At 38.8% G+C, this 12472-nt stretch overlaps 1 protein-coding gene across 3 annotated transcripts in view; it reads right to left on the bottom strand.

The window, feature by feature from the left end:
* Nucleotides 1-9807: 9807 nt before the first annotated feature.
* STK32B (serine/threonine kinase 32B) overlaps nt 9808-12472 on the bottom strand; it is a 157542-nt gene continuing 154877 nt past the window's right edge. For all 3 annotated transcript variants that reach the window (XM_064418674.1, XM_064418675.1, XM_064418673.1), the window contains one exon: nt 9808-10919. In XM_064418674.1, the coding sequence (XP_064274744.1) occupies nt 10875-10919 (45 nt within the window). In that variant the 3' untranslated portion in view covers nt 9808-10874. The remainder of the gene's footprint in view (nt 10920-12472) is intronic.

Genomic DNA, 12472 nt, shown 5'->3' with positions numbered 1-12472 from the left:
ATGCAAAATGCCAGCGGGAGAGGATCAAGCAGGATCTGTGACCTGTGTCCTTCTGCCCAGGTAGCTTGTGGCAGCTTTTCAATCGGGTGCAAAAATGTCAGAGGAATAGGATAAACTGGGATCCTGAGAGCTGCTTGTGGATGAGGCTGTGGAGCATTTGGCCTGGATTTTACACAAATCTTTAGACTGTAAACTTGGGGTGGTGCTCAGGTGCCATGTATGTTGGACTGGGCCTTTGCAAAAAAGCCCAAACTGTGCTGTCATGATTTCTTTGCATAATTTTGCAGTGTTGGGGACAGCAGGTGAGAAAGGTGTTAGAGTGAAACCACATTCCTTAAACAGAAGTACAGAAAATACAGTTCTCTGTCTTCCTTCTCAGTACAGGACGAATGGAGGAAGCTGTACCTCTTGAAAATAGATCAACTTGAGTCATATACCAGACTTGGATAGAACATCAACCACTGAGTGGTTAAAATATTAAGTAGTAGGCAAGGGACCAACACCATTTCCAGTATAAGTTACGTTTTTCCATGCATTTGTTTATGTTTAATTTGTCTATACATCTGTTCATGCTTAGCAGAAAGTAAAAGACTTGAATTTTTCATTACTGGCCATCTTTCTTCAGAAGGGACTCTTCACTTTTGTAGCAGACACTGATGGCTATTTAATGAGGTTGATATCAGCCAGAAAAATTACCATCAACATGTCAGAAAAAAAGATTTTGATAGATTTCCATTCAGCAGCTTTTACCATTCACTTGAAAGTAGAAGAAAATGCTTCAGCTGACAGTTGTTTTTATGTTGCTGCTTTGATCTTCCAGTGGAAATGGATCTATAATAGCACTAGTGACTTCCCTTGCTTCCCTTACAGAGGAGAGACCTTTTCAGTCACACGATCTCTTGATAAAAGGAAAAGGACATAGTGCTCCTTACTTTGGATCACTGCACATTCCTCTCTTTCCTCTAAATTTTGTGGATGGACTACCTCACAGGCTGGCTGAATGGTGTTTATTTGCCAATTTGTTTTTGCAGCAAATGAAATGAATTTTCTTGGCCTTATGCACCCCATCTTTGCTCTGATACAAACTTCTGTTCTTTTTGCAAAACAAAATTCTGCATGAGCATTAATGAAAGCTCTTGCCAGTTGCATTTTTTGTTAAAAAAACCCTATTTTCAAACTCACTCCATCCACTATGCCATATTCTTCATCCAACAAAAGAGGTCATTCAATGTGGTTGTGTTTTGAATAATATAAATTCAAAACCAAGCCTCATTTCAGGATATGTTTTAAATGCACTTTCATAAAATGGTTTTAAAAAATGTTTGCCATCTAATAAAATGTTTGCCATCTAATGAAAGACAAAACCAAAAACATACAGACATTAAGATTTGTTGAAGCAAATAATTTTCTTCTAACTGATGTGGAAAAATGCCTGAAATACATCAAAGCTACCACTGAAATGGAATTCATTCTCATTTTAAAAAGATGGAACTGAGAAACGTTCCGGTCTCTCAGGATTCTGAGTTACAGTTTGAATACTTTCATATGAATACTGATTAGAGAGCAGTAACTTTTTGTCCTGTAGTTGATCTTGAGAGCAAGTAATATAGATGTGAAACTTGAACAGAATGATGGAACAGAGATTTTTCCTTAATTTTAGGTTGTGTACACCACTCATTTTGTTCTTTACAGTCCTCTGTATAAGGACATTGTGTTTTCTTTCATAGCATTTCCCCCCTGAATTGAAGATTTGTGAAATAATCTGGGATTCCTCAGAGACTGGGAAAAGACAACCAAAAAAAGATATTTCTTTCTACCGTGTGGCCTCCTCTCCTGTAAGGACATATTTTAAGTTCCCTGGGCTTTGGAAAGTTTCAAACTAGAGGTTTTTAATTTTCTGGATTAATTTTGTCAGTGTTAAGCTGTCATGGTAGTTGCTGGTGTAGGAATATACTATCACCAGGACAGCTGTAGGGCTGAGCTAGGTCTGACCTGGTTCCCCCAGGAAAGGCAGGAATTCCAGACACATCCCAGAGCCTCGGTGGGGGTGAGCTCTGTGTGTCTGACACAGCTGTTTGGGCCCTGCAGGGCTGTGAGATTCCCTGTGAACTAAAAGAAAAGGGCAGCTCTAAGCTCCTGGTCCCGGATTTCCCTGGGCTCTGTGTCTCAGGCATCTAAATTTAGGGCACTTGAATATTTCAGCCACTCAAGTACTCATTAGAGCTACCTCGTAACTCTGCATCCAGAAGATCCAGAAGGACCCAGCTCAGTCTGTTTCTAGGCTAGATCAAAGATGATCTCACATCCCCACAACAGAAATGGCATCCAGCATGGTTAATGAAGACCTTTCTTTGAAGTACAAAAATTACAGTTATTAAATATAATTAAAAGTTATTTTATTGAAGATAAGACATGGTGGGAACCAGAGATGAGCAGTTCAGAGTGGAAATTCTTGAGAGAAAGAGGGCCTTTAGCACTTGGGCATTGCATGTGGGCAGAAACGGAGAGGTGCAGAAGGGAAGTTTAAAAAAAACTTCATTAAATTCTCATTTAAACAGACAGAAATTTATCTGATAACATGAAAGAAAGATCATCATGTGCAAGCTGTTTGTAAAAAAACCTTTTGCTGTTAATACAGTACCTTCAGGTAACAATAAGCTAAGGCTGGAGCAACGCAAATGTGTTTAAATGCTTTTTTTATGTCTAGTCTTGCTGGTTTATGTTAAGCAAAGCACCCTTATTTGGGGAGACATGATTTAACAACAAAATATTTTCAGATTCCAAATATTGGACCAGTGCATTTTTTCTGTCTCCTAGAAGCATTCCCTTCTCTCCAGCCTGCTCTAAATACATTTCTAACTTTTCTGGCAGGAAATCTGCAACTCTCAAATCCATGGAGAGAAAACAAGATTTTATTTTTTAACACACTTGTAGATGTGTCTGCATTATGTCTCATTATACTTCAGCACATTTTTTAGCTTGGGAGATTGAGGTTTCTGCCATCCATGGACAGGAAAAATCTGTTTTCTATGTTACAGCTGTTATATGTATGTTTTCCTGTAAGTGTGGCTTGTCATTTGTAAAGGGTTCCAAAGCTGTTGGTGAACATGGGGAAAATGAACTATGTCTCACAGCCACCCCTTTTAATTGTAGATTAATATGTATATGCTACATAATGAGCATATCACAGATAAAGATCAGAAGGTTGGCTGCTTTATTTTAATGAAAAGAGTTTTGGAATAAATATCTTCAAGAAAAACAGAAGCATATTTTCAGCACTTTTTAAATCTCATAGCTTTCATTTACAAAGTGATTTAAACAGTTGATAGGAAGTGAGAAAATTATTTTTGAAGTATACTAAATGGAAAAGATTTAATTTGGTCTTCTCACCTCGCACAAATAAAAATTCCTTCTCCAAAGACAAATTACAGTCAAATAATTGGTTCATGCATATGTATGCTCTTCAAAAACAGCAGGGCTGTGTCCCTGCTATAAATACTGACTCAGTAAACCAATAATCTTGGTCCTACCAAAAAGATTGGCAGCACTACAGAGTGGAAGGTGAAGATCAGTATTGGCACAGTCAAGGTGGGAAGGAGCAGGCTCAGGGAGTTAAGCACATTGATGTAGTACAAACATGATGAAGCTGTGCAATGGCTTTGCTGTTTTAGCTGTTGTGCATACTCACAATTAAAAAAACCCAAAAAACCATTTAAATTCCTTTTCTCTGAGACCCTACAGTATTATGAAACATGATAGTGTGAAGTATTAGCAACTTCATGCATCTTAAATATCAATATCAATAACTTCCAGTTTACAGGACAATTGTAAACTGTTAGCATAATTCACACAGAAGATTTTCCCAGAGAGGGACATCACAATGTCTGAGAGACACAGAAATCTTCATTTGTGTGGGAAAACTGAAAATACTGTGAGACGGAAACAGAAAAATATGTTTGTGGTATGTGTTGCCAAGGGAATATTTGTTTTTATAGAGGAGACAAATTACAGTGAGGGTAATATGAAGTAATGAAGGATCCAGAAAAGGTTTATTGTCTGGACCTATTAGTCTTCAAAATAAAAAGAGGAATAAAAGACTCTTAATGTGATATGGTATTATTTTTAAAATGCAGTTCTCACAATTTGACCTGTAGGATTCAATATTGCTGCTACAAGCTTTAGCAGATACTTTATCTTGAAGAAAATAATGAGAAGAAGGTAATGAAAGTTAGTACTATGGTCTGAGAGCACACTGTCAGTCACATACATTTTCTCTGATTTCTCTGCCCACACTGTGTGGTTATGCCTCCCATTTGCAAAAAAAAAAAAAAAAAAAAAAAAAAAAAAAAAAAAAAAAAAAAAGCTATGACACTTATTTAAATAGCTGTGCCTATAAGATGGGAAAAACATTTCAGAAATCTCTTTAAAATATATGTTGACACACAAGACAAGCAGCCCTACCTTATTTTACTGGCTGTTCAGTATTAATGTGTACCTCTGAAAAATGTAACATTAAGCTCAACACTGAAGTAAGAGGAATAGAGGAATTCTGGCTACAGGAAGCACTTTGAAACTCTCTGGTGGAACTGGGGCGCTTCAGAAGACTCTAAGCATTTCCAAGACCTTTAATTGCTGGAGTTTGTGACTCGGGAGTACAGAGTAGGTGGGAGCCCAGGTGTTTGGATGAGGTGGGGATGTGTCTGGGGGTGCAGTTGGGCTGGGCTTTGGAAGGGCAGCAGCTGTGTGTCAGTGAGAATGCTGGTGAGCAGGGGTGGATTTCTGTGCTGCAGGGATCACATGCAGAGGTTGGCACCCACACCTGGAGCAGTGAGTGCCCTGCCAGACCCTGGGGAAGGCAGGATTCAGGGAGAGCCACACGGGGTCTTCACAAGGGGGTGCAGAAGCAGCAAGCCAGCTCTGTTGGCAGCTCTCATCATGTTTGCTGCTTCCTTTCAGCTCTCCACAGCTGCATTCTGCAGATGCAGTGATCTTCTGCTCAGCAGAAGTAGCTTTGTGTGCTCCTGCTGCCCTGAGCTGAGGCACAGGTTACAGCTGCTGGTGTCACTGCCAGCCCTTGCTGTACTCTCCAAGATTATAATGCCTGAGGGTTTGGATATAAATGGGAAATTTATGGCCTTAAAGGAGATATTGAACATAACTGAATGTATAAAATAATCCATAAATCTGCATCACACGGGTGCTCATTACATTTGTTAAGCTGATTTCACTGTTGCCTGCTGCCCTGAACACTTTTTCCAGTTTATCCCTGGTCTCAAGGTATACCTTACAAAGCTAGTTCAAATAGAAAATTCATTGCAGTAGTGTCTGACTCACCTTAGTGTGTGGATAAAGCATTTATTATGACAGGACTCAGGACTTAGAGCAGACTTAGAGCATTCTCTCATTACTAATTAACATAACAAAATTGCCTCAATACCTTTGCACAGAGGTTGGAGAATATTATAGTCATGACAAAACTGTGTAGAAAAGTCCTAATTAAATTGTACAGTACTCTTCCAAGAGGGATTTTTCATGTACAAAGTTATCACTGTGGGAAAATTCCAGGGCTGTATTATAGCACACATCAAAACAATGGATAGTAGGAAACAAAATAATTCTCAAGAGCATTAGTTCCAACATAGTTTTTGCCCATGAAAGTGTCTGTGGCTAAATCTAATTCCATTTAAAGGACCTAGTTTTACATAACTCTGTATTCTTGGCATACATTTTAGAAGGACTTGCATTTTATGATTGTTCTCAGTTGTGTTTCTTTTAATGGATATAGAAAGTTACAGTAGTTTTTTTATGCCTGCTTTGTTGTTTTTAATGGACTTAAAGAAACCCACAAACACAGAACAGCAAAGCTTTCTGCCCTATATTATACTTTTGATTCCTTGGAAGGAGTCACGAGGACAGCTGGGCAATTTTGTAAAAAAAATTGTTTAATTGATTAGATACATTGCTCCTTTCCAATTAAAAAGGACAAAAAAGGGAGCTTGTGACTCTGAGTCAATTTCATTGATGCATAGAGCATAGCTAACATCAGTCATTACTGAGGTCCTGATTGTGGCGTGTGTTTTCTCACAAACATGATTAGAGAAAGCTCATTTGCATCTCTAAATGAAGGCTAAAAATACCAAAACATTTTTCCCTGCTGGCCAGAGCATATCTGATTCAATCACTAAAATACAGATAAACAAAAGTAACTACTCTGATGAAGGTTGAGACGATGAAGCACAATGTGTATAAGAAATCAGTGATTTAGCTGGTAGTAAGCTCTCCAGAAGAAGAAACACAAAGCTTCTCTTTAAAAATCACACCAGTCTATCATCACAGGACATGTTGGTAGCATGTGCTGAGGGACTGAACTGCAATGAATGTGTAAGAAAAAGTAATTCCTGCTGTCCCCAGCAGGACTGATGACCAGCTGCAGTAAGTGGTAGGAGTCGTTGTCCCTTTTGCTGCACTAGAAGGCAGAGTCTGAGCAGCCCAGCACTGCTGACAGGGGCACCTTTCCTTCCTTTCCTTCTTAATCAGAGTCTGCATAGATGGACTCACTTCTCTGTGGATGAAATCTGGGTCATATAAAGAAATAATGGAGATTACTTGCAGGGCAGTTGTTTGTTCCAGGTCTCCTCTTGGGGCAGGTGCTAAAGCAGTGAGGCTATCAGAGACAGCCTATTAAATCTGTAGCTTTTTTTATTAATACACTTTCAATATCTCCTTGCTATCCAGCCCCACCAAAATATAAATGTAAATGTTCCTGTCCAAAACCTCTAAGCTTCTCCTGTGCTGGCAGCCACATTTTTCATAGCAGAAATATTGGGATACCTATCCATGTGGGAAACAAAAGAATGCTTTGAGTTTAATTCAGCCTACTTCAGCTTCTCAGTACACTCCATTACAGCATTATTTAGGTTTAGTTTAAACAGCCAAAAATAAGTTTGAAATTGTGATCATATGTCCCTACAAGCAGAAAAAATCTGAATTATTGGAAGGGATGGATCAGTGCCTATTATTTCCTCTATAATGTACTTATCTGTCATTTTAAATAATGTGCCAAGACCTACAACTAACCCTCCTATTCCCCAACATCTACAGGAAAATCTTCTGGAAATATTACATTAATCATTTTTGTCAAAACTACAGATGAAAGGAGCCATTTGTACTTTATGACAGTTGGTAATTAAACATTTACAGTACTGTGCCAATATTTAATACACAACTTAGAAGGAGCAAACTGAACAGAAGGTAAATCTGGCAGAGTTTATCATGGAGTGATGCTGTGGGAGTGTTCACGTGGGAACAGAACTGCAACACCACAGAGCAAGAGGCACTGCAATAAACTCTGGTAGCAACAAACTCCTTTTCCAGCTGTGTTAGACTTCTTTATCTCTTCCCTGGAGCAGAAATGAGAAAAATATTTTTATCTTTTAAATGACTTGGAGAAACCAGGTGAGATTTTGGGAGTCAAGATCACTGTCCACTTTTGCAAGGCAATAAAGCTGTATAGAATAAATGAGTCCCAAAGAGTTTCTTCTGGTTTTCTGAATTCCCTGCTGTCTTTTTTCCTCCATCTAGCTGAATTTATTGTAAAAATCTTCTATGTCTTATTTAGGACTTCCCTGTTTTCATTTCTGCCGGAATGCTAGACGAGAGTATGTTTGTGTATTTTCTTGTCACTCTAATACCATTTCTGCGCTTAAGGATGAAAACTGTTTAATGTCTCTTACTCCCATTGAATAGATCAGAAATTATCCCACTTTTTCATAAAGATAAGACTGCAACTCGACAAATTGTGTCATCACAAACCAGATTAATCTGAATAAATGTCAGTGCACAATGTGCATGTCCACATCTGAGCTGTGTGCACTGATGTTTACTCCATGGAGGCAGAGCTACAGGGAGAACCATCTGCTAAAACAAACAATCAAGACAGGGAAAGTGCATCACATCCTAAAAGCATTTTTCCCTTTTTCATCTCTGTTTTTGTGCCTGGATCTGGCTTATTCGTTTTTCTTATGTCTAAAGTAAGAGAAACAAGTCTCAACCAAGCATTTCTCAGGCATGTTCCCAGGCTTTGTGACTTTTCTTATTGTATGTGTTTTGCCCCCACAAATCATATTCTATTAAAAATAACTTTTCTCCTGTACCGTTACCAGAGCTTCCCATGGGAAGACAAATTAGAGCATTCCAGAGAGATGGGGGTCCGTCCTGAGAAGCATTCAGGGCCATATTGGATGGGGCTCTGAGCACCTGATCTAGGTGAAGGTGTCCCTGCTCATGGTAGGGGAGTTGCACTGGATGACCTTTAAATGCCTCCTCCAACCCCAGCCATTCCATGATTCTTTGAGTCAATATTGGGTCTCCATGGTATAACTGAGTGCATTCACTGATCTGTGTAATAAGTTGACACAGATAATTATATGCAGCATAAGGTAGAGCTTGCAGTCAGTGGAAGTGCCATAGATAGGATAAAGCTGATTGGTGCCATGATTTCAGTTTTTTGCAAGCAGTACAGTTTGGGAAATGATGGTGTGGCAACAAGCGTGAAATTAAAGTGTCTGAGTGAGCTTGCATTCATGCACAATACTCTGTGCAAATATATTTAAGTAGATGTAATCTATTGAATAACCAACCTCCTGTCTCTAACCAGCTCAGTAAAGCACTGGCAAATACACCCAGCAAGACACAGATCAGGCTGCAAATATTTGGTAGAATCCTGCTGCTAATTAAATTCTATCTGCAGTAAACTCCTCCAATTTTTAATGCAGTCACTGATGATCTTGCACTATGCAGATCTTTCATTCTACCACTTCCCATTCTATAAACACAGGATTTTTGGGGGCTGTGTGTGCATTAGCTGGCAGTGTATCTGGACAGGAGAGGCTCTGCTGACCTGACACCCATATGAGCAACATTTGGGGCAGTTCCATCTCAGATTTTCTCTCACCTGTTTCTGTGGTCCACATGCTCAAGACTGGGAAGATGGCAATAAGTGCTCTCTTGGAACACATCTTCTGGTGTTGTATCATTCAAAAAGCATCTGATTTGGGTGCTAAAATATGTACCAAAATGCAGTATGGCTGTAAGATTAGGACATTTATTTCAAAAATGCCTTCCCGGCCTCAGTTAAGGTTCTAGCACTGTGGCATTATATGTGGTTGATGTACAAAATCAGCCAGAGTGGCTCTTCTTCCTCAAAATAAATATTTTCTTTCAGCTCAAGGTCCAAGATCACCATGAATTTTGATTGGAACAAAGCAATAGGTGTTTCCAGAAATAATCTGAAATCTTATCTAGTTTGGTTGTTCCCAAGGGAAACAAATATCAAGTAAAAAAAAAAAAAAAAAAAGGATGGATGGGAAATAGTTTATTCTGGGCAATGAAATCTATCCTCTTATGACCAGAAAAATTTTGCTCCTTTGCTTGATCATATGATTATTTCAGTCTATGACCAAATTAAGCAAGAAGACCAACACCATGCTCGTGACAGACAGAAAATCTTTACCTTTGTACATTTGTAAACTGTTTGTTGTTGATAATGCAGAACACCATATCATTTCATGGAGTGATAAAAATCTGTATTTGCGAAAAATTTGTGACCAAAATTACATATAACATGAAACAAAATTTACAATAGTTTCAGTTACAAAGAACTTTGTTTTGTAAAAGAATGGAAATGATGTTGTAAAAATAGATTATTTCAAATGAAATGTTTTCCACTTCCAAAAACCTAACCTATTTGATTTAAAAAGTTGAAAATAAAATTGCTTACAGGTGGTAACCCTTCAAAACCAAAGCACAAATAGACAGAATAAACATGCATTTATTATGAAAATGTGGATGTACAAGTTGTAAACTATCATAAATGTTTGGAGTTTTGGCTGCGGTATAAAATAAAAGGATTTTGTGTCAGCAATATTTTGACCAAAGTAGGTTTCTTTCTATTCAAGATAGTTTCATCCAGAATAGATCCATGAAAATAGAGACACATGTAACTTTTTAACATTTTATAACACCTAGCTATGGATCTGAGCAAAGTCTTAATTTTTTTAGCTCTCCTTACTAAACTGCTTTTCAACTCTGGCTCAGTCAGCCCATTGTTACAAATAAAAAGGTGTTTCTGATCCTGCATCCACTAAAGTCACTAGCAAAACTTTGACTTGGCCAGGGTAACACCTTTTACTACAAAGCAGAACACATGATGTTAAAGAACAATGTGAATACACTTACACTGCAACTTTTTCAATGAGTTTCAGGTATTTAAATGAAATTAGTCAGTGTTTGGCTTATTTGACACTACATTAATGTATTTACATCATGTACATCTGTTATAAACTCAACAGCAGAGGCTTAGAGACAGCTGTGTCCAGCAGTTTCACAAAATTCCAAACGGGACCATTTTAATTAGCAGAAAGACTGGGGGTAATATTAATGCCTTCAAGATAAAGCTTGCCCCAGTTGTCTCTTGCAAATATCCAGGAATGTGGCAATCTTTGAGAGGCTGCCTAACGAATGGTTTCAAGTTTTCTTCCAGGATTTTGAAAACAAAAGTCACGCTTACTTAAAAAACTGCATTTTGCTGCTGATGGTCATTTTTCCAGTGGCAGAGTCAAGAGGAGGGCAGAGTTGTACGTGGAAAATCTCAGCCAGTGTGCTGTGTGGGTTTGTCCTTGGCCAGGGATCCTGGAGGGGCCAGGAGGGATGCAGGGGTGCAGAGGGAGTGGTGCAGGGAGGAGCCCCCTCCCCTGCCTGTGCAGGAGCAGGGCTGGGCTCACTAACTGCTGCAGCCCCTGGTGCAGCCGTGTCCCAGCAAATTGTTGTTCCGCCCGTCCTGGAGCTTCTCGTGGCTCTGAAGAGAGGCTCTGCTGTCAATGCTGGAAGTCTGTCCACTTTGATCCTGCTGTCTTCTTAATCTGCCAGAGGTTAAAAACATGGATAGAGCTGTCATGTGCAGGTAGCTGTACGGGAAGGACAGCTGCTGCCTGCCCTGTGGATAGCCACATCCTCCTGGGTATAAAACATTCCTGCATCATTTCACCTGCATTAACTGCTTGAGCTTTATAGCTGCCGTTGCCTCTAAACACTGATGATTACTTCCTCCTAAATATGTGCAATTAGGTCTTGGACAAATCCTGCTGCCCTTAAAGCCTACCATAAAGAGCCAGCAGAGGAGAGTGCTGGTTTGGCACCTCTGCTCCGACTGTAACTTGGTAAAACCTCCAGCTAGCTGGAGGCTGCTGACTGGGCACACAACAGCTGCTCCCCTCTGTTGTCCTACAAAATTAACAGTAACCTTCATCAGTTAAAAGAGAAAAAAAAAACAGGAGATGAAAGTATTTTCAGTATTCCTCTTGTTATTATTTCAGGTTATTAAAGCCTCATGAGTGGTGTCAAGGAACATCAGCAACAAAACCATATGCTTAAAGACTGAAAAGTTATCTTCTGACAAAATTTTCAGGAGAACAGCAACAGCCCTAGAAGCACCTACAGTCCCCACCAACCATGTTATCAAAGAGCTTCTTGGCATTTCTGCTCAACAGCAATCTCTGTGATTTTACTCTGATTCACGTCATATTCAGTATTTTCCTCCAAACATTGTGTAAAGATGTAACTTTCAGGAAAGATATAAGGACTCAAGGAGAAGCTATGAGATGGGAACATTTTTATTTTTTTTAACACAAACAGCTACTGCTTTGAAATATTTTTTTCTCTGTTTCTTTTCTCAAAATGGGAAATAGTACTACTCAAAAAGGCACCAAGTCTTGGCACCAGAGACATTATGGAAGAGCGCTTTGGTACAACAATTATAAACAATATGTACGATATACTCCAAAAAAAGCCACAACTTTGCAAGTAATATAGAATACCTAGAAAATAGTCAGTGGAAAAGCATGCAAAAATCAAATTTAAAGGGTCAATTTCAAAGCCTTAAATACTTCCAGGTGGCGTAAACAACATGGAGACACCATACTGAACACTCAGAAGAGAATATGTTGGGATATGAAAATACTGTAATTAAACAGATGAATAGGGGAGGCTATGAAAGAAAAAAAAAAACAACCTGGGAACACTATGTAAAAGGGCAGACACATTAAATGAAAAGCTGTAAGACAGATTGAAGACAACAATTTAGAGGAACAAATTGCCAAAAGCATTTTTGGTGAAGTTTTTTAAGTGCACCTGAAATTCAATGGATACTGTTGAGTCTATAGGTCAGTGTATGAGTGAATTATTAGAGGATACCACAGAAAATATGAGTCCCTAGCTGAAAAGCCAATAAATTATCTTCACCAATGTGAGCTGAGGAAGATTCCTTTCCTTATGAGAAATATGTCCATCATCTCCAGTTAAAACATCAATGAAACAGCTTTAGAACCAGTTGCTTAAATTAATGTTGACGAAGCATTAAGACAATGGATTTTCACCCTAAGGACTTTAAGAAAATTATAATTTTTGTACAGCTGAA

This window comes from Passer domesticus, chromosome 4 (genome assembly GCF_036417665.1).
Source record: "Passer domesticus isolate bPasDom1 chromosome 4, bPasDom1.hap1, whole genome shotgun sequence".
Lineage (NCBI taxonomy): Eukaryota > Metazoa > Chordata > Aves > Passeriformes > Passeridae > Passer > Passer domesticus.
The sequence above is the reverse complement of the archived record's forward strand: the minus strand, read 5'-3'. Positions and strand labels throughout refer to the sequence as shown.